General features: G+C 40.3%; 1 protein-coding gene across 2 annotated transcripts in view; it reads left to right on the top strand.

Annotated features, from left to right (window-relative positions):
• LOC138758904 (AP-1 complex subunit mu-1) overlaps positions 1-26,549 on the top strand; it is a 141,572-nt gene that overhangs the window by 18,032 nt on the left and 96,991 nt on the right. For both annotated transcript variants that reach the window (XM_069928488.1, XM_069928489.1), the window contains 3 exons: positions 7,517-7,584; positions 9,567-9,697; positions 18,845-18,992. In XM_069928488.1, the coding sequence (XP_069784589.1) occupies positions 7,517-7,584; positions 9,567-9,697; positions 18,845-18,992 (347 nt within the window). The remainder of the gene's footprint in view (positions 1-7,516; positions 7,585-9,566; positions 9,698-18,844; positions 18,993-26,549) is intronic.

Here is a 26,549-nt window from a genome sequence, read left to right as displayed (position 1 = left end):
TGACAATGGATTTGAATGTCAGAATAACCATGATCATTGAATGATTGAGCTGGTTCAAGGTGCTAATCCTGTTGGCAGATTTGTTGCTTTATACTTAAATGCATTAAGTTGCATCTACAGTATCTGCTTATTCCATCCTGTGTCCTCTGATACTTCCTTCTGTATACTATACTTAATTTGTGGATTTTGAAATTCTTTCATGCTCTTCCTTAATATTGATGTGTAAAGTCATGTAAATTCAGTGTAGACAATTGTCACACCATCTGTCTTTCAGTAGGTAGAATTATTACAGTACAGGAGGTGCCATTTGGCCCATGTCCCTGCAGCTCTATTCTTGTGCAAATCATTAGTTCTACCCTCTTGCCCTTCTCTCCATACTTGAATGCAAATATTTCCTCTCTCATGTTTGTTTAGTTCCCTCCTTAAGGCCACAATATAACCTGCCTACACCCCATTCATCACAGTTTAGATTCTAACTATGCTCCATAAATGTTGTTCCTTTTGTCACTTTTAATTTTCTTTTTCTTTTTAAAATATGGTTATTGAATTTAGCATGTAGACTTACAGACAGAGTTTTAGAAAAGAAAGCACATAACAAATTATTTGTAAGCACACAAAAAAAACCACAAAACTAAGTCGAGAATTCCTTAATAAACATGGGGATCAATTATTTGAATTGATCTATAAAACAATGTTAAACCCGTTTGGTAAGTTGAACCAAATTTTAAAAAGTGGGAAAAAAAACCCTACAACTACCTCTAATCAAGGTTTCCTTATATAATTAAAACAAAACTTTGGATCCAATAATGACCCCCCCAGACATGAGACAGTGAATCTCCGGAGCACATGATAATTCTTAATTCGTCTGATTATAATAAAATTCTAAGAATGGGCCCCACACTCTTAATTTTCAATCACTCCACCAATGATAAAAGCCTCCCATTATCCACTTTGTCCTTCCACCTCATCATTTGATGTACTTTGTATCAGATCTGCAATCACATTCCTAAAGAAAATCCTCCCACCTTTCCAATAAAACATTGTCACTACTTGCTTGTCCCAAGAACCATTCCAGTAAATCTTTTCTGCACTGCCTTTCATGCCTCCATATTCTTTTGATAAATGAGACAATCAGAATTGTACATACCGGTAGGTCTCCATTTGAGGCAGAAATAGTATTTGAGGACAACTTCCCCTATCTTTATCTTTCTTTTTAAAATATTCTTAATTGAGTTTAACGAGAACCCTTCACACAAGGTAAACTAATGAAAACATAAATCAAATCCAATCATACACATATCACATATCAATTGTAAATTGGAAGCAGAACCATAATTATTACATAACTTATTTTGTTCAGGACATCAAATTGCCCAGACAATAACTATTGGATGAACTGTTGCATGAACTGATAAAGTGTTGCATTAAAATATAAAATCATTAATGTATCAGCAGCCATCATTTAATTACACATTTGTGCTACCTTGTGAATAGTGAATTGCAAGATTTCTGAAATGGACCCTTTCAGATCAAAGTTGATAGTGGAGGATTGTGGCCTGGATATTGTAATATAAAGTATAGGGAAATCTGAAAATTCACTTCCTGGGTATAAAGGTTTGTGGGCACAAAGGAAAATGTTTGGAAATAGTTTGGCAACTTTTGGGACGGTTGGAGATGGCTAGAGGATGGTACCCAATTTAAGATTTATTATTATTAAAGAGCTGGGGTGGGGGTGGTTATCTCTACATTTGAGGAAAATCTTCATAATGGGCAGTTTTGCCAAAGGTAACAGTTCTGTGATCAGCCACACTTGGCAATTAAACCTGTTGTGGCCCATATCCATTCACGTCTTGGGGAACTTGAAATTGAGCAGGTGGAGATAAAGGAGCAACCCAGGGACCTGCAGCAGGCCAGCTGCATTGTACAGAACGGTGGAAAAAAATGTAGATAAAGAATCAGAGCCAAATATTAAATTTTCTGGCAATATGGAGTTGAACATTAAGCAAATTATGTAGACAAGACCAAAATGCTGGAAGAAACATTGAAAGATTAGGTGAAAGGACAGAAATGTACCAGATGGGGATTAGCGTGAGTATGAGATCATCCAGAGTGGACACAATGTAGATTATGGAATTTTCTAAGAAATGTAGAAATTTGCAGCTGTGAACAGAGAGAATTTGGGATGCAATCTCAAAGATGATAGATGGATCTGGTTAATATTATTAAGTTAAAGGACAAACACAATGTTGACCTTTATTTCAAGAGTTGGGAATAGGGAGGTTAAAATATCACATTCCATTTCATAATTATCCATTACCATTTGAAGCCAGTATTTAGTTAGACATAGAATATTACAGCACAACATTATGCTGACTTATACAAACCTACTCAACAATCTAAGCTCTTCCGCTCATACCCATAACCCTCTATTTTTCCATGTGCCTATCGATGAGTTTTAAATGTCTCTATTGTACCAGCCTCCATTGCCCCAGGCAATGCATTCTAGGCACCCACAATTCTCTGTATTTAAAAAAAAGACTTACCCCTAAACTTTCCTTCCCATCACTTTAAACAGATATCTTCTGGTATTTGCTGCTGTCGCTCCGGGGTGGGGGGTGGGGGGGAGAGTGTACTGTATCATCCTTATCGACACTTCATAATATTGTAGACCTATATTAAGTCACCTCTTATCCTTCACTCCAAAGTGTGGTCTAACCAGAGTTTCATAGAACTGCAACATTGCCTCACTGCTCTTGAATTCAGTCCCCCGACTAATGAAGGCTGACACACCATAAGCTACCCTATCAACCTGTGTGGCAATCTTGAGAGATCTATGGATTTGGACCCGCAAGATTGCTCTGTTCTTCCATACAGTTAAGAATCTTGCCATGAACCATTGACTCCACTTTTAAGTTCAAGCTTTTGAAATGGATCACTTCACAGTTGTGGGAATCATACCCAGGGAATGGTATACTCTCTTTAGAAGGGATATAGCACAATCTTCCCAGCTTCATATCGAGGTTAAAAGAGTCAAATAAGGACAAAATTGGCTCGTCAGGGCTGGCAGAATCACAGATGGCAATGAAGATGTGTACAGGAATGAGATCAGCTAGTTGAGTAGTGTAACAACAATCTTGCACAAGTCATTACAACAAAGGAATTGATTGTGGACCACAGGAAGGGGAAGCTAGGAGAACACAAAACAGTCCTCATCAACGGGTCAGCGGTGGAGAGGGCAAGAAGCTTCATATTCCTGGGTGTCAACATCTGAAGACTTATCCTGGGGCCATCATGTCGAAACAATTATGAAGAAGCTCGGGAATGGCTGCATTTTGTTAGGAGTTTGAGGAGATTTGTCTACAGGCATACCATGGAGAGCATTCTGACTGGTTTAATCACTGACTGGAGTGGAGGTGCCAATGCACAAGCCAAGAACAGTCTACAGAGGGTTGTAAATTCAGCCAGCACCAGCATGGCATTAGTCTTCCCTCCATTAATGACATCTTTAAAGGAAAGGCCTCTGAAAAGCAACATCTATCATCAAGGACCCTCAGCAACCCTTTTCTCATTGCTAACATCAGGGAGGAGATATAGGAGCCTGAAGACACATACTCAATGTTACCGAATACCTTCTTCCCCTCTGCCTTCAGATTTCTGAACGGACAATGAACCTACAGACGCTACCTCACTTTTTTTTCCACTGCTTATTTATTTTTTAAATCTTGTATTACTGGAATTGTAATTTTCTAGTAATTCTGCATCTGTTCTGCACTATACTGCTGCCACAAAGCAACAATTCCATTAAATGAGTAAAATACAAAAGTCTGCAGACACTATGAATGAAGTAAAAACACAACGCCAGAGAAACTCAGTGGGCCAAACATATAGCAGAGATAAAGATACAGAACCGATGCTTCAGGCTTGAATCCTTCATCAAGGTATGAGCAAGATGTAGGCAGGTTCCCAAACAAAATGGTAGGGGGAGGAGCACAGGCCCGCAAACAAGAGGGAGGTCACACCAGAAAATGGGGAGGGGGGATGGCTCTGTGAATGGAGAGAGAAGGCGATGGAGAACTGGAGGAAAGGAGAATGGGGAGTGGCTAGCAGAAACTGGAGAAGTCCATGTTCATGCCATCCAGTTGGAGAGTGCCCATATGACATATTAGGTATTGTTCTAATTTATGGGTAGCCTTGGTTTGGCAGTACATGAGGCCATGGACAGCCATGTCAATGCTGGAATGGTTCGCCACTGGGAGATTCCTGTGATTGATGTGGACAGAGCGAAGCAATCTCCTAGTCTCCGTCCAGTCTCTCCAAAATAGAGAAGGTCACAATGGGAGCACTAGATGCAGTAGATGACTCCTGCACAGTCACAAGTGATGTTTTGCTCACTTGGAGGGGCTATTTGGGGCTCTGAATGACAGTGAAGGAGGAGATATGAATGCAGATGTGGCACATTCTGCGTTCACAACGAAGGTGCCAAGGGGACGATTAGTGGGAAGGGATGAGGGGGTAATGGAGGGAGAGGTCCCTACGGAAGACGGAAAGAGGAAGAGGGAGCATGTGGGTGACAGAAATTGAGGAGAATAGATAATTTGTTGGATGTGGAGGCAGGTGGGGTAGTAGGTGAGGACAAGGGGAATTCTGTTTTTTGTTGATGAGTGGGCAGATGAGTGGGAAATGGAGGAGATGCGAGTAAGGGCTTAGTTTGATGGTGGTGGAGGGGAATCCACGGTTTTGGAAGAGGAAGACATCTTTGATGCTCTGGACTAAAATACTTCATCTTGGATGCAGATACGATAGAGACGGAGGAATTGAGAGAATGGAATAGAATCCTTGCAGAGGACTGGGTGTGAAGAAGTATAGTCGAGGTGGTTGTGGGAGTTGGTTAAAAAAAATCTGTAGAAAGCTCGTTTCCTGTGATGGAGACAGAGATAGCAAGAAAGGGAAGAGTGTTGGACCAAATTTCATGACACATGTTCATGACAATAAATTGAGGTTTTGAATATTCAATTGATAATGAGTTTATTGCCATATATATATTGTACAGTGTAGATGTGCACCAATGTTTCCTTGTAGCCAATCAAGTACTTGGTAAAGAAAAACCTGCAATGGTGTACCTAATTGAATAAAAAAGAGGCAATAAATGTAAAAGATAACCATATAACCATTTACGGAGCGGAAACAGGCCATGTTGGCCTTTCGAGTCCGCACCGGTTCACTGATTTGTAAAATGTTCACCAGCTTTGGTGCTTGAAAGATAGATGTTTACCGCTCAGGAAGGTTCTTGTAAAGTTTGCAGAGAGAGATTTGTTGTTCCAGGATTTCCACAAACTGAGGTACCACCATTAGTCACCTCAATGTCTCGCTGATGAAACTTGCCCCATCAGGGTTTTGTTTCAGATGGTAACCTCTTTCTTTCAGGTTTCAATAGAGCACCTTCTGTTCCTCTTATTCCAAGAGAAACATCAGACAGATAGCACTTCCAGCCATCCACTACTTTTCGAACTGGATTGCACTGTCTCTCACACACACCAGCAGAGAGAGAGGGCTTTTTTTATCTCTCTCCCTCCCTCTCCAACTGAAACACCAAAGAGAGCATGTGACTCGTGTCTTCCTGAGCAAAACAACAGTTCTTTCTTCTTTCAAGTTGTTATCTTAGGTATAATCCAGAGTTGACCATTCTTATAAACACTTTGCCAAAGGGTACTGATAGACAGCACAGCACGACTCCAGCAAGACAATGGTCAAGCATTTTATGAAGAAGTCAGTTCAATTAACATCTACTTGTGAAAGGTGCTTACATTCTCCAAGAGATCCTGCAACGTGAAAAAAAAGAGAAAATAAATCAGTACAATATCCAAGTGCAAACGAAAAAGTGACTTTGCGAAAGTGCAGATCGTCCTTTTGTGGTGTCTGAACAGCGCATGATTAGTGTAACCAGTTGATGTTCAAGACTGTGATAGTTATTGGAAAGAAACTGTTCTTCAACCTAAAGATGCTGCTTTTCAGGCTTCTGTACCTTAATTGAGAGGGAAGTTAAAATGCAATACCCCTAGGGTGGCTAAAACAGTAGTGAATGAAGGTTTATCATGGATTCTTTCCTTTTGTAATGAGCACCTCCCTCCATGTATAAACCCAGGGTTCCATGTGCACTTTTAACTATTCGTTAACATGTCTTATTAATTTTAAGAAACTAAGCTCATTTACTCCAGATCTCCATGCTCTTGTATCTCATTTTAGAATTGTATCCTTTGGTTTCTATTGCCTCTTAATATTTCACTTCATTGAATTGCTTTTGTTACTCTCTGCCCATTCCACCTGCAGTTCACCTTGAAGTCAATAACCATCCTCATAGTTCACTCCACCTTCATTTTTTATGTCTTCTGCAAATTTTTAAATTATGCCCTCTGTCTAAATCAAAATCAGTTGGACCTGCTTCCAGTGCAGTATAACTGACTGCATAACTGTGTTGCTGCAGTGTGTTCAATTGGGGTTTTCTTTTAAGATCTGTATGACTTCATTGATGAGATAAATGTTAGCAAGGGCCACATTTATCACCACAACCGCTAACTGACTTGAATTAGGTGGTCTACTGGGTCATCTTGGAGAGCAGCACCCATATATTTTGTTTGATTGTAGTTGCATTCTCTTGAGTATATTCATGAGCTAGTGGCATTTTTGAAACAAGCCTTCAGTTTCAAGATTTACTTAATTAACTGATTGCAAAATTTCGAGCTACCTTGCTGGGATTAAGCTCCTGATTCTGGATTAAAGAAGTAAATCACAAAATTCTGTAGACACCGTGGTTGAAGTAAAAACACACTGAGCTGGAGAAGCTCAGTTAGTCAAACCGTGTCCTCTAGGTAGCAAAGGAAAAGATACAGAACCGACGTTTCGGGCTTGAGCCCTTCAAAGTAGGAGAAAATGCCGGCAACTGTCTGAACAGAAGAGTTGGGGGGGGAAATTCTGGATCATTGGTTTAAGCCTTGAGGTTACTGCAGCAGGAACAATCATTATATTACATTAATCATAGTCAACATGTAACAATCTTTACTGCCTTCTGAAGCCCATATATTTAAAAAAAGCACATCTCTCAACACATCAGTGATGGATAAGTACTTTAATACAGTGGGTACAAATATTACATATCGTTTAATTATCCACTTTCTGAGTTATTTCTTCAAACGTTGGGAGATTTCAATCATCAAATAGGTTAGAGTACAGTATACTCATCAGCACCAATCAACTTCTTGGTCTGAGAACCATCTCTCACCTTTGGTTGCAAACAACATCGTTCCTGTTTGCCAAGTATATTCTCTTTCATGATGTTAGTAGTTAGCACCCTCACTTACCCAACTCCAAACTTAGAGAACTCAGTTATGCATCAGTATTCAATATGTCCATTTGCATTTTTAATAAATTAGTCTCATGGATAACTCAACCAACTCACCCTTGGTGCTTATAAGAGATTTTAGCTGTCCATTTTAACAGGTTGACCTTAATCTTTGTGTAGTTGTTGCGACCTCGAAGAAGAATGCATGTGTGTCATTGGTGTTTGCTTTCCTCTATAAGGTGATTCAGGTAAGAACATTGGCTTTCTTCTTTCCCCCACTTGGCATTGTTTCCAGGTTCAAGCGTGCATTTCCACCCAACCTCCATTTATCCCAACTGCACTTTGCCTACAGTGGTGATCATTCCCAATAATCTTGCTTCTGGTATTGATTAAATGAGCACATCTCTGACCTGCTCTGCATCAGATTTACATCATTCTGCAGAGATGTCCCATTCCAGCTAAATATTCTTGGTTATGTATGCGTGTGGCGTGCATCTGAATATCTGTCACCACTACCATGCTGAAAAGAAAAGAAAAGATATTAGCATTTTCCTGCCATTGGTGGAGTCATGGCATTTCAGGGGAGTTAATGAACCTCCTTAAAGAGTGGCTGTACAACAAGCTATCACATAAAGCAGGTGATTAGAGGAAACAACGAGCTGCTGGAGGGATCAAGCGGACCAGATGGCATTCGTAAGTAGAACTGGTTGGTCGGTGTTTCGGCACTGTTTTGATCAGTGGTCCCGACCTGAAATTTTGACCATTTTTACTTATGGATGCTGTCGGAACCTGCTGAGTTCCAGCAGTAGCTCATTAATTGCTGAAGATTCCAGCATCTGCAGTCTTTGTTTCTCTAGCAGGTGATTAGACACCAGGAGGAACTCTGCTGTTCTTCAGAATAGTGCCACGAGATCATTTGCATCCTCCTTGCAGAGCTTTTAGTGTCCCTGAAGCTAGCACCTGTAATAACTTAGAGTTGCCTTAATAATGTATGCAAATATTCGTGTTTAATTTTGTCCTCTAGTCTCTGTACGTCAGCACTTGACATCCTGTTTTGCGGAAACTGCCAAAATGTTTGGCCTGGAAGTCAGCCTGAATAAAACTGAGGTCTTCCATCAGCCAGCTCCCCACCATGACTACCAGCCCCCCCACATCTCCATCGGGCACACAAAACTCAAAAAGGTCAACCAGTTTACCTATCTCGGCTGCACCATTTCATCGGATGCAAGGATCAACAACGAGATAGACCAACAGACTCGCCAAGGCAAATAGCGCCTTTGGAAGACTACACAAAAGAGTCTGGAAAAACAACCAACTGAAAAACCTCACAAAGATAAGCGTATACAGAGCCGTTGTCATACCCACACTCCTGTTCGGCTCCGAATCATGGGTCCTCTACCGGCATCATCTACGGCTCCTAGAACGCTTCCACCAGCGTTGTCTCCGCTCCATCCTCAACATTCATTGGAGCGACTTCATCCCTAACATCGAAGTACTCGAGATGGCAGAGGCCGACAGCATCGAATCCATGCTGCTGAAGATCCAACTGCGCTGGGCAGGCCATGTCTCCAGAATGGAGGTCCATCGCCTTCCCAAAATCGTGTTATATGGTGAGCTCTCCACTGGCCATCATGACAGAGGTGCACCAAAGAAGAGGTACAAGGACTGTCTAAAGAAATCTCTTGGTGCCTTCCACATTGACCACCGCCAGTGGGCTGATATCGCCTCAAACCATGCATCTTGGCGCCTCACAGTTCGGCAAGCAGCAACTTCTTTTGAAGAAGACTGCAGAGCCCACCTCACTGACAAAAGACAGGAGGAAAAACCCAACACCCAACCCCAACCAACCAATTTTCCCCTTCAACCGCTCTAACCATGTCTGCCTGTCCCGCATCGGACTTGTCAGCCACAAACGAGCCTGCAGCTGACGTGGTCATTACCCCTCCATAAATCTTCGTCCGCTAAGCCAAGCCAAAGAAAGAAAGAAAGAAGAAGTCTCTGTAGTGGAAATTGAACCCTTAACCGCTGACGCCTGGAGCAGATTAGCTTGAACTCGTTTACTTTTGTTCCTATTTTCATTAAGAGGGGTATTGTTTCCTACTGAAGGGAAGTTGGAGAACTACTTTATGATGATGCAATAACTGTCTGAAATTTGATGGCACTTTAGCTTGAGGCTTGAGCTGAAAGGCACATGCATTGCCGTTAATATTTCTGTTCTCTTTACTTTCAGGTATTTTCTGAATATTTTAAGGAGCTTGAAGAAGAAAGTATTCGTGATAACTTTGTTATAATCTATGAGCTGCTCGATGAGTTAATGGACTTTGGTTACCCACAAACAACAGATAGCAAGATCTTGCAGGAGTAAGTAGGGGTTATTGCAATGAAATAGTGATGTACGGTAAACTACGAGAAAAAAAATCTAATTGAAACATGTATTTTATCAGAATTCTAGGCAACTAGCCAGGCAAATGAGCGTGTTAGTGGAGGAGAATTAATTGGGCCTTTGCAAGGGGAAGGAGCGAAAGGCATTCAGACCACCCTGATGTGGGATGGAGATGCCAAGGGATTGTATATCCATGGTAAAGCTGAGACAATCTGTGGCTCTGCTTATTTTTTTCCTCCCCTGTAGATGTAGAGAAAACCTTTCCATGTACGTCTTCTGCTCTGTATTTCACAACTGTTACATCCTTCCGTCTGTTTTCACCTTCCAACTGCTTCAATTCACTCACTGGCTAGAAAATCTGATTTAGTTTATCCCCATGATCACTCTGGTTTTACCCTATCAGAGACCTCAACCCCTACCCTCTTGGCAGCTTTGCAAGCTTCTTTTGTCTCCCTGCCAGTTCTGACAAATGGTCTTTGACCTGAAACTTCAATTCTGTTTCTCTTCCCACAGTTATGACCTGACCAGTTGAATATTTCCAGCTTTCTCTGTTTTTAGTTGGCTTATCCTTACGACAGAGCACAATGAAAATTTTAATATTTCACTTGCTTGGAATGATTTCTTTGAAAGTATGATTTACTTTTTAATGTCAGATAAAAGGGATCAACGGTCTTGAGTGAAACAAGAAAGTCTGCAGACAATGTAATTGCAATTAATACACAAAAGTACTGGTGAAACTCAGCAGATTCTGCAGCGTCAACAGAAGGCAAAGATATATCACCAATGTTTCGGGCATGAGCCCTTCGTCAAGGTAACGGCACAACTAGCAAAGTGGTTTGGGCGACGCTATTATGTTACCAGGGACCCAGGATCAAATCCAGCACTGTCTGTAAGAAGCTTGTACCTTATTCCCGTGACATACGTGGGTTTCCCCTGGGTGTTCTGATTTCCTCCCAAAATGTAAGGGGTTGTAGGTGGCACAGGTCTCAATGGCTAGAATGAGTTTGATCTTGAAGTGATTTCTCAGGATGACATCAGTGGTGTTGAAATAAGCAATCTATTGGAGGAACTCAGCAGGAGGAAAAGAATGGTCGATGATTCAGGCAGGAGCCCTTCATTAGAACTTAGCAGGAGGAAAAGGATAGTCGATGATTCAGGCCGGAGCCCTTCATTAGGACTCTGGTGTTTCATTCCCTCTCTTATACTGACCAGTTTGTCTTGTGCAACAGCCAGTCAACTGCTATCAGCTGAAATCCACAGTTCACTTGTGTCAAAGCCAGGAGAAATTGTTGAAGGCAGGCTAAACTGGTAAAGCTATACACTGACTATGTATTCTTGAAAGCAGAAAATGTTGGCAATCTATAATAGAGCAAATTGTCTCTGTGGGGAGAGAGAAATATTTGACTTTGTTCATTTTTTACGATCTGACTGTACATACACAATTAGATGAAGGGGTGTTTCTCTGGACCATGGTGCACACACATACACAGCACATAAAGTCAAGTTTATTATCATCTAATTGTACAAGTACAACCTGACAAAACCGCTTTCTCTGGTCCTCTGTGCAAAACGTGCATATACACCACAAGACATAACACACATACAGACATATATGCAATATACATGCAAGACAAGTATTCATATATACAAATAAATAAATATTGTTTTTTAATAGGGTTATGGTGGTTCAGCATTCTTGCTGCTCCTGTGAGAAGAAGCTCTTTCTCAGCCTGATGGTACTAGCTCTGATACTCTTGTATCTCTTTCCAGATGGGAGCAGTTGAAATATGCTGTGTGCAGGGCAGTAGGCATCCTCACCGATTCTCCTTCCTTCTTCAGACAACGATTTTAGTAGATCACATTGATGGGGGGGGGAGGGAGACGCCAGTGTTTCTCTCTGCTACTCATGGTCCTGTGGATTGAGCTCCAATCCATTTCTCTGAAGCAACCATACCACACTGTGATGAAGCCGGCCAGGACACTCTCGATAGAGCTCCTACAGAAAGTTGACAAGATGGTGGAGGTACCTGCTTCAATCTTCTCGGGAAGTGCACTTGCTGTTGCACCTTCCTGACAAGTGAGGAAATGTTGTGTGTCCCCGATAGGTCACTAGTTACATGGATTCCAAGAAACTTGGTGATCTCCACCCTCTACACTACAGAGTTATTCATGTGCAGTGGAGGGTGGTCATTCCTGGTCCTCCTAACGTCTACAATAATCTTCATCTTGTCTACGTTGAGACTCAGGTTGTTACTCACGTCTCATATCACAAGATTTTCAACTCTGTGGAGCGATTCATCCTTGTTGCTGATGAGGTCACCTACTGTTGTGTCACCTGCAAACTTGATGACACTGTTGGAGCAGGGTCTGGCGATGCAGTTGTGGGTCAGTAAGATGAATAGGAGTGGGCAGAGCACACACAGTTGGCCCTGTGATGTGCCAATGCTCAGTATGGTGGTGCCCAACATTCTGCTACCAACCTGGACTGACTGTGGTCATTCTGTAAGGAATTCAGTTACAGAGAGGGGTGTTGAGTCCCAGCGAGGAAAACTTCTCCACAGCTCTATAATCATATGTTTATATAAAGATATAATTTAAAATAAATATATTTTGGGATTATTTACTCGGTTACAAAATACTGTTCATCAATCTTACAACCAGTGGGAAGAAGCTATTTTCCAGCCAGGCAGCAGTCCTGATTTTAATGCTCCTGTACCTCTTTGATGGTAGTGTGTCAAAGATGCTGTGTGCTGGATGGAAAAGGTCCTTTAATTCCATCTCTGTAAGCTCCAACCTCCAATCGACCTCAAATTTCCTTGAACTCCCTCCCCAGACTTTCTCTGTCCCTATTCCTCTATCTTATTTCTTCCATCTACCCATCCATTTCTCTCCCCCTTTCACCTCTGCTTCTTTCTCTTCTTTACCCTCCCACCTGTTTCCCACCTATGGTCTGTGTTCCCTCCCTTCCCCTCTCCCAGCCTTTTATTCAGGTGTCTGCCTAATTTTCAGCACCCGAAGAAAGGCTCAGGTCCAAAACATTGTCTTTCTATGGATTCTGTGTGACCTGCTGACTTTCTCGTCTAGCACTTTTGTGTTCAGCACTAGACCCCAGCATCTACATATGATCTTGTTCACTTTGTTTCACGTTGGTAAACTTTTGCAGAGTTGGAGAAAAATGAGTCGAGTAAGTTTGAAAGCATTGAAAATGTGGAGGTGAAGAACAAAAAGAATTTTCTGTATGGCAAGAGTAATTAAATGAAAATAGGAAGGAAGATGTCCAACAAAGGGGATGGCAATCTAAAACTTAAACTGACTAGAAAATTTAATTGAAAGAGTTATTGATCCTCAAACTTTCATTGGGCTTGGTTGCAACTCAGTGTAGGAGGCCAGTGAGGTCAATGTGGAACTGAAATGTAGTCAGTCTGGTTAACTGCTGGGTGTTCTGATGTTTGTCTAGGTGTTTTGGAACGTGGTCAACCATTTTGTGTTTGGTAGGGAAGGCTACATTGTGAGTGTGAATGCAGACTACTAAATTGAGCAAATTGTCTCTTTACCAATAAAGAGTTGCTTAGAGCCCTGAAGAATGGGACAGAAAGAGTTAAAAAGGCTTTTCCTTGTACAGGAAGATGTGTAGTGGATGGTGTTGATGATAATTGAACAGTGCAGTGAACCAGTGTTGCAGAGAAAATGCCAAGAGTGCTGGACGCCATAGCATTATCAGAAATGATACAATGAATTTGGAGTCTGATGAGGTAGAAAATTAGATCACAGGGTCTCTTGTATGGTCTGAAATGCAGGGTAAAGGGTGAAAGCAGAAATATAGGAAGTGGGACAAATAATTGTTCCTGCTGACTATGGTGAACAAGAATTCTTCATTAAAGAAAATGGAAGATATTAGAAGCATTTGTAAGCAAGATGCAGCTCCCAAATAGACATGATAGAATGAACAATTGGAATAATGGAAGAGAGTATTTTAAAAAAAAAAGGGATGAAAGGACATTGTCAAAGGAGGGATTCAATGTCTTGCAAACGGTTAGAACTGCCCAGAGTGCTGTGGATGTTGACCCATTAAATATCTTAAGTTTCTGGTAGATTACACTTTTAGGCTAGAAAGTTTGTGAAGATCTGACATAAAAAAGTAGCATTGAAACCAAAGATCAGGCCATCTGAGCAGGCCTGAGGGTTTATGTGGTCTCTTCCTCCTATTTGGGATGTTTTTATAAAGGCAAATCATCTTTGCCTCAGGACATTGTGGAAGTAATTTCTCAAGACAGTGTCTTGAACCAAGTCATGAGCTGATTCAACAGTGATTGCCTTCCCTCATAGGGTTAGATGGGGATGATTGCAGTATTCAGTTCCATTTGAAGCGCCATATTGTGGTCAGACTTGGAGTGAAAAGTAACAAGGCATTGTTCCACTTCAGGTGCCACCTCCTGCCATTCAATGACAATACAGTTTCCAGCCATCCTATTTTTCTGAGTTTACTGTTTACCAAGAATCAAGATTCAATTTATTGTTGTGTAATAAAACCAGTGTCGTATTGCACAAAATTGCCTTTTGCCTGCAGTAAGGCAGACAGATTCGCCAACGGCAGAAATTGCCCGAAGTGCCTCTTACAGTCAGGGAAAGAGAAGCAAAAGGGAGTCACCCCAGAGTCACTGAGGGTCTGTGGATTCGCCTCCAGCACTCTTGCAGCTCCTGTAGCCACAGAGTCCAGTCCAAACTAATGGCAACCTGAGCTCCAGATCTAAAACTTTGATGTGATCATGAACCCTTCAGCAACCCTTCAGATGCTCTCTCGCATCTTGGTTCTGATAACCTGGTATCCCTTCAACCAGTTTTGAGCCAGTCTGCAGCCTGGTGTGAAACCCTTGACCGCAGTATCCAACAGCCCACCTGTGATCAGCCAAAGTGGAATTAAAGTAATGGCTATGAATGGGCAGAATGTGTTTCAGGAGACAAATTGCTAAGTCCCCTCAACTTGACAGTCAGAATTCTAAGGTAGTGACAGAGGTGGCTTTGAAAGTGTCCGCCTGTGAGCTTGCATATTTAGCAGATGTTGTGCCAGGAAACAAATGTAATCCTGCTCTTCAGATGAGAGAAAGTAGGTAAACAATTCAGTCAACCTGACATCAGTTGGCCAGAAATTATGGCGTTTATTAATTATCTGGAAGCAAGGTATATTTTTAAAAATATAAGAGCGATGTGAGATCTTTTAAAATGCTATAATATAATCGGGAGGATTTTTTTTAAAGCATGTAATGATCAGGTTAAATAATCGGGAATCAATTGATTTAGCATGGCTAGATTTTCCAAAAGATACTGGCTAAGGTGTCACATGAAAGGTTTAAGAGGGTAAGGTAATGAAGGAGTTGTGGCCATATTCATTCTAGTCCAGGAGAGTAAGTGCATTAGCCCTATATTCTTTAATGTGAACAAAAATGAGAAAAAGTTCAATGGAAAAAAATAATTTTAAGATTCTTTAATGTGAACAAAAATGAGAAAAAGTTCAATGGAAAAAAAATAATTTTAAGACTTGTTGAAATGTGAATGAGTATTTGCCTCTCACTGGAGAGTTCCTGGGCATTGTCTCAAAATAAGAAGTTGAGGTGAGAAAAGATATGCATGGTAGCTTGAGAATCCTTGGAATTCTGTATTGCAGAAGGATGTGAATGTTTAGGAGCTAAGCTTATTCAAGACTGATCAATAGATCTTTAGGTACTTGGCAATAAATGAAATGTTGAGCAAAATGTTGAAGGATGGAGCAGACGAGACGCCTGCTATTTTTCACATTCGCTGAGCTGTGCCAGAGTGTGTCATGTTTATCCAAAGTCTGTGATAGGAAAATTGTAATTGGAAAACCATGAGATGTAACTGATCTATCATGCTTCTGCTATTAACCTGGCAATGAGGTTAAATGCAGAATGTTTTAAAGGAAGAAAATGCTTTCCTGTTCTTGCTGCCCAGAATACCAGTGAAACCAGATAGCTTGGCTGTCATTAATGTTTTCAGCTTAATTTGTTCTCCTGACTCTGATTTTCTATTATTCCGATATAGATTGCTGTTAATATTACAATGGCCATTTTACTTGATGACTGAGCCTTTTTCTAAAACAAATGCTGCTATTTGCCAATGAAAATAAATATAAATGAAGTGCAGGAATTTCTTTTCCATTATATAGTGCTGTTATGGAATAATTGTTTGGCTCAGTTCACGTTGGAATGTTTCCGTGTATTTTACTGAGACCTCCCATATTGAGAACTCTGAATTGTTCGTGGCCCATTAGTGAAGGGAATTAAACTTTAATTACAGCCCATACTACTGCTTGGGAGATAAATAAGTGTTTATCACTCCACCGTGGCTCTAAGAACTAACCCTAACCGGAGTAGGCTTTTAGGAATCTCAAACTTTCCAGCCATATGTTGAGATTATGGCCACGTCCACTCAAGAATCGAAATGAAGGTTATTTCTGTGCACAAGGTAATGCAATGCAAGTAAAGCTTGTAGTGCCTGTGTTACGATGTTTCTCTGAATTGGAAAAGTATGTAACATTGGGGGGGGATGTGTGTATGGGCATTGTTGCCAAGCCTGACATGAAAACACATCCCTGCTTGGCTTGGGATGGTGTAGTGATTCACCGCCATTGATCCTCAGCAAATGACACCCACAGTTCTATTACATTAGAATTGTGGGATGAAGGATGCATTTCAAAGGTTTGGGAGGTGCTGCAAGGAAATAATGGCAAGTTGCTGTAGTGCTTCCTTTATGTACTGCAGTCACGGAGAACTGTTTCATCATCAAGTCCAGCAGTGTACATGCAAACGACTGAACCAGGTCGTAACCTACTGGCCAAGGTGGAAGTTGGATGGCAGCTTTTTAAATATCCCTTGGGCATTGGCTCATCACTGTGAACCAGTTTCAAAGTTCATGGTGTATTGCTTTAATGTTGCACATTATATATATATATATATGATTTTTAAAAAAATTTTGTTTTTTCTTTAAATAACAAGAAGTGATTTGTCTATTTAGAACAGTGGTTTTCAAACTGCCCCCTAAATGCACATTCTACCTTAAGCATTCCCTATGCCATAAGTGCTCTTTGATTAGTCAGGGATTGCTTCAGGTGGTATGTGAGTGAGAGGGAAGGGAAGGTTGAGAACCACTGCTCTAGACCCAATTGTTACTGAAATATTTTGCTTGAGAAAAATGGTCATTGCTCCATTTCCTTTGGAGTTATGAAACCGTGCACATAACGAGTCAATTAGGTACGATTAAAACAGTGGTTTTCAAACATTTTCTTTCCACCTACGTACCACTTTAAGCAATCCCTTACTAATCACAGAGCATTGGCATAGGGATTGCTCAAGGTGGAATATGAGTTTAAGAGGGCAGTTTGAAAACCTCAGATCTAATCACAATGTATTTCTCAATATTAGAATACGAGGGTGAAATTCTCATAAGGATATTTCACTTTTTTGAGAATTATATGACAATGTATAATTGATATATGACTCAATCTGCATGGCATTGTACATAAAAGCTATTTAATTAAATTTTCTCTTTTTAACTGATCATTCTGTTGATGAGCTATTGTCTGAAATTTTGGATTTAAATTAAAGGAATTCTGCTCCAGAAGTCAATGCGCCAGTTATTGCAATAGATGCATTGATCTACAACAGCCAGAGAGTGAGGGACGAAATAAGAGGTGGAACATTGACAGCATGGATAGGGAGTTAAACAAGAAAATCTATACATGTTCTGTGATAGTTCACATAAAATTGTTGGAGAAACTCAGCAAATCACGCAGCTTTTTTTATATAGCAAAGATAAAGATGCATAATTCACATTTTGGGCCTGACCCCTCCATCAAGATATGAGCAAAAAGCAAGAAGGTTCCTGAATAAAATGATGAGGGGGGAGGGGAATGGGCAGGGGGAGAGTACAGGCCCATGGGCAAGAAGTCATTGGTGGAAGGGGACAAGAAAAAAGGCTGAGAAGTGATGGGGAGGGGATAGCTGTCTGAATGGAAGAAGGGTGTGGGGAACTGGTGATAAGGAGACAGGGATGGGAAAGAGAGGGAGACAAGGGAGTGGCCTAATGGAAACCAAAGAGGTCATCGTCAATGCCATCCAATTGGAGATTGCCCAGATGGAATATTAGATGTTGCTCCTCCAATTTACAGGTAACCTTGATTTGTCAGTGCATGAGACCATGGAGAGTTATGTTGGCGTGGGAGTGGGGCACAAAATTGAAACGGTTGGGTGCTGGGACATCCCTGCCATTGCTGTGGACAGAGCGAAGGTGCTCAGCGAAATGATCTCTCAGTCTGCGTCCAGTCTCTCCGATGTAGAGAAGGCCACAATGGAAACACCAGATGCAGTAGATGATCCCCGCATATTCACAAGTGTTGCTTCGCTTGAAAGGACTGTTTGGGGCCCCTGATGGTGGTGAGGGAGGAGGTATGGGCACGTGTGGTACTTCCTGTGGCCACAGGGGAAGGTGCCAAGAGGGCATTCAGTGGGAAGAGATGAATGGACGATGGAGTAATGGAGGGGATGGTCCCTGCGGAAGGCAGAGAGGGAAGGAGAGGCAAAGATCTGTCTGATGGTGGGATCGTTGTAGGTGACGGAAATTGTGGACACACACACACTGTATGTTAATATATACATATACATATATTATTTTATATATAGCAATATAGTGAGTGAATAGTTTCTGGAATGTAGAATTGAGTAGAGTGATTCATTTCTACCTTTAATAGGGAACTTGGATCATTAATTGCAAGAAACGTAAAATAAGAAAAGGGTAGGGGCTTTTGGTGTAAAACCTCAGCATGTCACACACCAGTCATAGTAAGTAAAGGCAAAGTAATGTTTCAGGCCTGGGCTCTTCATCAGCTATGACCAGCTATATTTTTTTTTAAAAAGAAAACCAGTACTGTATCAAGGAATTGAGTAACCACTTGCATTGTTCAATTCTAATCTCTGCACCTACCAAGTGGTGACATAGAGCAGCTTAAGTTTTGATAGGTGGTTTACTGGGATTTCTTACCTGCACATTGAATATTTGAGCTTCTTGTACTACCTCAGTTGACCTGTACTAACTTTTCTTCATTCCATTTTTAGGTATATCACTCAAGAAGGTCATAAGCTAGACACTGGAGCTCCTCGCCCACCAGCCACAGTTACCAATGCAGTGTCTTGGAGATCGGAGGGAATTAAGTATCGCAAAAATGAAGTATTTCTCGATGTTATTGAATCTGTTAACCTACTGGTGAGTTGTGTAGATGCCTGGTGCCTGTCAATCATGGAGTTGTTGCCACTAATACCTGCCTTTCTCTACCACCCCCCTGACCCTCCAAAGTAGTCCCATGGGTGTCACCAGTGAGAAATAGAAGTTTCACTTGCTTTAATAAATGGCTTCATTGTTATATGAACATAGCCCCGGTGGAAACTGTGTGTGGTGGCTGAGCTAACATCCAGAGTTCTGGGCTGTAAATTCATAACTTCAAATGCCATTGTGGCACCTGCAGAAGTTAAATCCAAGCAATGAAATATATCCAGAATTTCAAAGAAAAATAGTTTTAATAAAGGTATCCATGCAACTATGGAATTGTTTAAAAATTTTTTTAAAATCCAGTCCACTAATCTCCTCCAGGGAAGTATCATTCATATCTGCCCTTGTTCTTGTTTGTTCCAAGCCCTTTAATTGCTTCTTCTGTTCAGGGACAATAGGAACAGGGAATACCTGCTGGCCAAATCCAGTGGCATCCACATCCTTTGAAAGCATTTGTTTTGGGAAAAAAAGCTGCTTTGAATATTTTTTTTAGCACACAAAAGTACTGGAGAAACTCAGTATGTCGTGCAGGGTTCTTTATGTTACAAATATATTTAACCGATGTTTCGAGCCTGAGGCCTTTGTCAAGGCATTTGAATATTTTTACCTGCTGGGCACACGTCAAAGTATTTTGATCTGCCTGGAAGGGATTCTGACTGGTTGAGTGAGCCAATCATAATTGTTTGGAACTAACATTCATCCTCTTTGAGCACACTAATTGTTACAATAAAATGAGAGCAGGAGTACCCTGTCATTTAATTTGATTGAGGCCAATCTGTGTTGTCTCATTTCTTCTGTATCAGTTTCCCTTAAGTTTCAATTCATCAATCTTTCAATTATTTATTTATCTCCACTTTAAATTTTCCTAGTAATTTGTTCTCCATCTCCGTCAAGGGAAAGGGGAGAGGGGGGAGGGGGGTGGTGGTGGTGGTGAGGGAACATTTGAGTCCTTGGAAGGAGAAATTTTTAAATACCTCAGTTTTAAGTTACCAGACCCTTATTTTACAACCCTGTCCCATTGGTGAAAACATCCCAACATCATACCCTGTTAAGCCCCTTTAGAATCTTAAATGTTTGAATAAAGTCACCTCTTATTCTTCTAATCTCCTAAGAGATTAGAACTATCCAGCCTCTCTTGATAGGAGAACCATCTCATCTGAGGAATTAGTCTAGTGAATCTCCTCTGGATTACCTCTATTCTTTTGTAGGTCAGTGATCAAATCAATGCACTGAATTCCATGGATGGCCTCAACAACATCCTGTACAACTGTAACAAAATCTTCCTATTCTGAAGCCCCTTTTGTTACGACCTAGACCAGCAACAATAGAAATTCACCAAGACAACGGTATTTTCAAAAAACAACAATGTTTAAATTATTAACTATTAATAACATAACACTTATAAATATACATGTGTGTGTATGTGTGGCAAAACCAAACTATTACAGTTTAGGCATAATTCTGAAAAGTCTACTTTTAAAGTTCAGTCTCAGAAAGCTTTTGTGTTGAAATTCAGTCTTTAAAACTGCTGTTTAAAATTTCTCAAACTCTTAAGTTTTTTTCAGAGAAATGTTTCTTCATACAAATGATTTTCCACAAATCCCCCTCTCTTGCCTTGAGGTCTCAGCAAATTTGGAAGCTTGCATTTTGTTCCCTCCACTATTTATGTAACTAGTGAGCAATTGAGTGACAAGAACTGATTCCTGAGGTACTTCCTCCATGCTGTTTGCCTCCCTTCATGCTGAAAAAGGCCTGTTTATTCCAGCTCTGTTTTGAATGGGATAGATAGTTTTTTTTTCATGCTTGCTCCCTTCCTCCAATACTTTGGGCTCATAATTTATGGTTCAACCTCTTATATGATGCCTTGTCAAACCTCTTTTGGAAATGTAAATAAACTACATTTATAGCTTCCCCTCTATCCACTCTCCAATCACAGTTTCACATGATGATTTCACAAACCCAGGCAAAGGTTAAATGAAGTGACTATTACGAACAACACAGTAGAACTGCCCTCTTTTGACAAAGACAGTGAAGTGGCACTTCTTCATTGCCACTGATTGTGTGTATCTCCCATGATGAGGAGAACACCATAACAGGACCTCTCTCACCGAAGAGGCCTCCATGTTTCTCTGACTTAAGATGAAACTGGTATAATATTAAAGCTGTGTCTTGAATCATGTGACATGACATCACTGCTGATTTTGTTTGAAGTTGCTCTTTTCCAAAAGTTCACGAGAAAATGGTTCTGCCTGCTCAGCCAGAAAACAGAAGGCTTTCTTGTGTACACAGGTGTTTCTCTGAGTAAATGTCATTGTTTTCAACATTTCAATGGACAATCACTCCTGACTTTTATGGTTGTTTATACAGCTTCAGCTAAATAATGAATTAACAGACTGTTTCTATTCTCAAAATGGTGTCTGTGTGTGTATATGTCTTTGTGTCCCAGTCCAACCCACTAAGTAACTTTACTAAAATAATATATTTTATAATTAAAGATTAATAATAGCACAATTCTGTCACACTTCGCATCAAAACCCAATGTGCATTTACTGCCTTAACTACTTGTTGGACCAGCCTGCTAGTGCATGAATCACTAGAACGCCTTGATCCCTCTGAATAATGCTCCTTTTCAGGCTCACCATTTTTATCAAACCTCTTTTCATTTCTCTTGGCCTTGAACTTCCCCACATTAAACTTCTATTTGGCAGTCTTTTGACCTCTCACTCACTCAATCCATATCCCATTATAGAATCACAATATCCACTTCACAAGATGCACTTCTGCTTATTTTCCTGTCAGCAAATTTGGAAGCTTGTATTTTGTTCCCTCCACTATTTATGTAACTAGTAAGCAATTGAGTGACAAGAACTGATTCCTGAGGTACTTCCTCCATGCTGTTTGCCTCCCTTCATGCTGAAAAAGGCCTGTTTATTTCAGCTCTGTTTTGAATGGGATAGATAGTTTTTTTTTCATGCTTGCTCCCTTCCTCCAATACTTTGGGCTCATAATTTATGGTTCAACCTCTTATATGATGCCTTGTCAAACCTCTTTTGGAAATCTAAATAAACTACATTTATAGCTTCCCCTCTATCCACTCTCCAATCACAGTTTCAAAGAATAAAAGCAAATTTGTCAAACATGATTTTCCTGCGATAAAGACTTTATTCGGCTTTCCTAAATGATTAGTTATTTTCTCTTTGATTATTGATTCAAACATCTTGCCTACATTAATGTTAAACTAATTGACTTCTGTTCCCTGCTTTTTGAATGTTAGTCATGTAGGCTGTTTTCCAATCTCCAGTGCCCTCCCTGAATTTAATGAGGTCTGCAAATTTCCAACATTCACTGATGCCACTGCCTTTAAAACCTTTGAGTGCAGGCTTTGGGGTCCTGGTCACTTGCCTGCTTTCAGCCCCCTGAGTTTCTCCAATGCTTTATCCCTTGTAGCTAGGAATTTTACAAGTTTCTCTTTGTTAATTGAACTTAGCTCATCTGTTAACTTGGGGACTTGCAGTAAAGAAGACTGGTGCAAAATGTGATTTAATGTATTTGCTGTTTTATTTCTTGTTATTGATTTATCAGTTGTGTTCTTTAAGGGTCCCACGCCTACTTCAGCTGCTGTCTTCCTATTTGTACTGTATATCTAAAGAGACTTCTGTATCCAAAAATACAATTTCAAAATCTGTACACCGCAAAATCCTAAAATTCCCAGGTTCTCTGGCCTTTCAGTTCTTGCTACTGTAATTGCTTTTTTTTCAAGTTAACATTATGCTTAATTATAATTGCACTCCATTAAAAGTTGAATAGGTTCTGTGGTGTTCACCTTCAAACTGCATCTATCATATTGTGCTACTATCTCCTTGGGAACCTTATTACACCTTCTTCTTGACCAAATCTAAAATGGCCAGTTCCCAGGGAAGTACCATAACACAATGTTTAAGAAAATAATCCTGACACATTCCTCAATTTCTATGATACCCTTATTAGAATAAAATCTCTGGATTTCATTGTTTTAGGTGTGATAGAATGGGAGGGACAAGAGGTGGAGGTGTTAAATTTCTTGTCAGAGGCCCATATCGTAACAGGGCTGGATGGTTTGGAGTTTAAATGTGTGCAAGAACATTTTTTTGCAGCAATACATAGAAGTACCAACTAGAGAAGAGGCCGTGTTGGATCTCCTGTTAGGGAATGAGATAGGTCAGGTGACAGAGGTGTGTGTTTGGGAGAACTTCAGGAGCACTGATCATAATGCTATAAGTTTCAAAATAGTTATGGAGAAGGATAGGTTGAGATTTTTGATTGGAGAAAGGCTAACTGAGGCAATGAGAGAGGAATTAAAAGGAGTGGATTCTGGTGATTTGTTTTATGGGAAAGATGTAATGGAGAAATGGAGGTCATTTAAAGGTGAAATTTTGAGGGTACAAAATCTTTGTTCCTGTTAGGTTGAAGGGAAAGGTTAAAGGATTGAGGGAGCCATGGTTTTCAAGGACATTGGAAACTTGGTTTGGAAAAAGAGAGATGCCACCAGTAAATATAGGGAGCGTGGAGAAAATGAGGAGCTTGAGGAATATAAAGAATGTAAAAAGGAGCTGAAGAAAGAAATTAAAAAAGCTAAAAAGAACTACGAGGTTGCTTTGGCAAATAAGGTGAAAGTAGGTTTTCTACAGTTAATATTAACAGCGAGGATAAAATTAGTCCCTTAGAGAATTAGAGTGGTCAGCTATGTGTGGAACCAAAAGACATGGGGGAGATTTTGAACTATTTCTTTTCTTCAGTACTTACTAAGGAGAAAGACATTGAATTGTGTACGGTAAGGGAAACAAGTAGGGAGGTTATGGAAACTGTGATGATCAAAGAGGAGGAAGTTCTAGAGCTTTTAAGAAATATAGAGGTAGCCAAGTCTCCAAGTTCTGACTGGATATTCCCTAGGTCTTTGAGGGAAGTCAGGATAGAAATAGCAGGGCCTCTGACAGAAATATTTAAAATGTCATTAGCGATGGGGATGGTGCCGGAGGATTGGCGGATTGTGCACATTGATCCATTGTATAAAAAAGGTTCAAGGAGTAAACTGAGTGATTATTGGCCTGTAAGTTGGACATCAGTGGTGGGCAAACTAATGGAAAATGTTCTTAGAGATGGTATATATAATTATCTGGTAGACAGGGTATTATTAGGAACAGTCAACACGGATTTGTGCATGGAAGGTAATGTTTGGCAAATCTTACTGAATTTTTTGAAGAAGTTACCAGGAAAATTGAAGAGGGTAAGGGGGTGGATGTTGTCTATATTGACTTCAGTAAGGCCTTTGACATGCTCCCACATGAAAGGTTATTTAGGAAGATTCAATCGTTGGGTATGAAGATGGATGTAGTAAAATGGATTCAACAGTGGCTGGATGGGAGATGCCAGAGAATGGTGGTGGAGGACTGTTTGTCAGATTGGAGACCAATGGCTGGTGGTGTGCCTCAAGGATCTGTAATGGGTCAATTGTTCTCTGTAATATACATTAATGATCTAAATGATGGGGTGGTACATTGGATTAATAGGTATGCAGATGATACTAATGTGATAATGAGGAAGGTTTTCAAATCTTGCAGAGGGATTTGGGCAAGTTAGTAGAGTGGGCTGAAAGTTGGCAAATAGAGTTTAATGCTGACAAATGTGAGGTGCTACATTTTGGCAGGACTAATCAAAATAGGATGTTAAAGAATGCAATTGAACAGAGATATCTAGGAATAATGGTACACAGTTCCCTGAAGGTGAGATTGGGTAGTGAAGAAGGCTTTTGGAATGCTGGCCTTTATAAATCAGAACAGAATATAAAAGTTGGGAGGTAATGTTAAAATTGGTGAGGCCAAATTTGGAATGTTGTGTTCAGTTCTGGTCACCAAATTATGGGAAGGATGTGAACAAAATAGAGAGAACAGAGAAGATTCACCAGAATGAGACCTGGGTTTCAGCACCCAAGTTATAGAGAAAGGTTAAACAAGTTAGGTCTTTATTCCTTGAAACATAGAATGCTGAGGGGGAATTTGATAGAGGCCTTTAAAATTTTGAGGGGGATAGATAGAGTAGATGTGGATAGACTTTTTCCGTTGAGGATGGGGGGATTCAAACAAGAGGACATGAGCTGAGAGTTAGGGGGCAAAAGTTTAGATGCCACACAAGGGGAAGCTTCTTTACTCAGAGAGCGGCGTCTGTGTGGAATGAGCTTCCGGTGGAGGTGGTGGAGGCAGGTACAATATTATCTTTGAAGAAAAATTTGGATAGGTATATGGATGTAAAAGGTATGGAGGGTTATGGGCAGAATGCAGGTCAGTGGGACTAGGAGAGAGCAAAAGTGTTTTGGCATGGACAAGAAGGACTGTGATGGCCTATTTCTGTGCTGTAATTGTTGTATGGATATATAGTTAATTGCAGTTACCATGAAACATGCTCTAGATACATCCTAAGTCTCTGCCCTATCATCACTTTTTAGATGTTAATAGATTCCTCTCACGTGTGTCTCGGTTTCCTATTATTTTTGGTTATATCTCAAACAATTAATCACTATGTGCAGCCTCCTTGTCACAACTCAACACTTCTCTAATACCTTTCTTGATTAACAATGCTAGCCTTCCTCCTGTTCCTTTTGGCCTGTTCGTTTGGAACACTACATAACTTGAAATATTGATTAGACAAACCTGGTCACCTGCAATCAGGTCTCCCAAACACATGCAATTTCATAAGACAGTCAAGCTTTTTAAAAATAGAATTTACAAACTTCTGGCTGTTCTGTAAATCTTTATTCACATTTTATTCCCCATCTCCTCTTGATTTACTCTCCTTCCCATCAAGGATCTTTGCATGTTGCATGGAATCATAGTGAGGGGAGCGAGAAGGCCATGTTGCTTCCGCAGTGGATTAGAACAAATGTGCATGAAACTCTCACTTCTGCTTTAATGTACAAAAGTGTACAAAAGTGCAAGTAAGAATAATTGTAAGCTTTCTCAATCTGGTCATTAAACCATTAAAGCGATGATCATATTTTGAAACCAATAATATCATCCCAGTGGGGGCAGTGCAGGCAATAAAGATGTCATCCTAGAGAAGTTGGAACTGTCCAGAGCTTGCAGTAGTGGTTATCCCTGAAGTGAAAACATGGAAATTAAAAAGTTGTAATTTTCATTACTAATGTTGCTTAATAATGACCTTCCTGAAACTAATTGAACATATCCAGTATATTGAAAGTGTAATTAACAAGTCATAGGTTCCTGAATGTTTTGTGACCATTGGTGAATTGAATTGGATTGTTTTATTGTACTGAGATACAGTATAAACCCCTGTTTTGTGAGCTATCCAGGTATCAACCCATATCGTAGATACAAATCATAACAAGCAAACATACAAATTAAACAGCGTTAAACAAAGTCTGCAGATGAATTAAACAACAGTGTAGGGAGTAGTGTTGCAGTGAGACTCATAGTGCAAGGTAGAGAGAAAGGCTTAGTTTAA

The sequence above is a fragment of the Narcine bancroftii genome, chromosome 3 (assembly GCF_036971445.1).
Source record: "Narcine bancroftii isolate sNarBan1 chromosome 3, sNarBan1.hap1, whole genome shotgun sequence".
Taxonomy (NCBI): Eukaryota; Metazoa; Chordata; class Chondrichthyes; order Torpediniformes; family Narcinidae; genus Narcine; species Narcine bancroftii.
The sequence above is the reverse complement of the archived record's forward strand: the minus strand, read 5'-3'. Positions and strand labels throughout refer to the sequence as shown.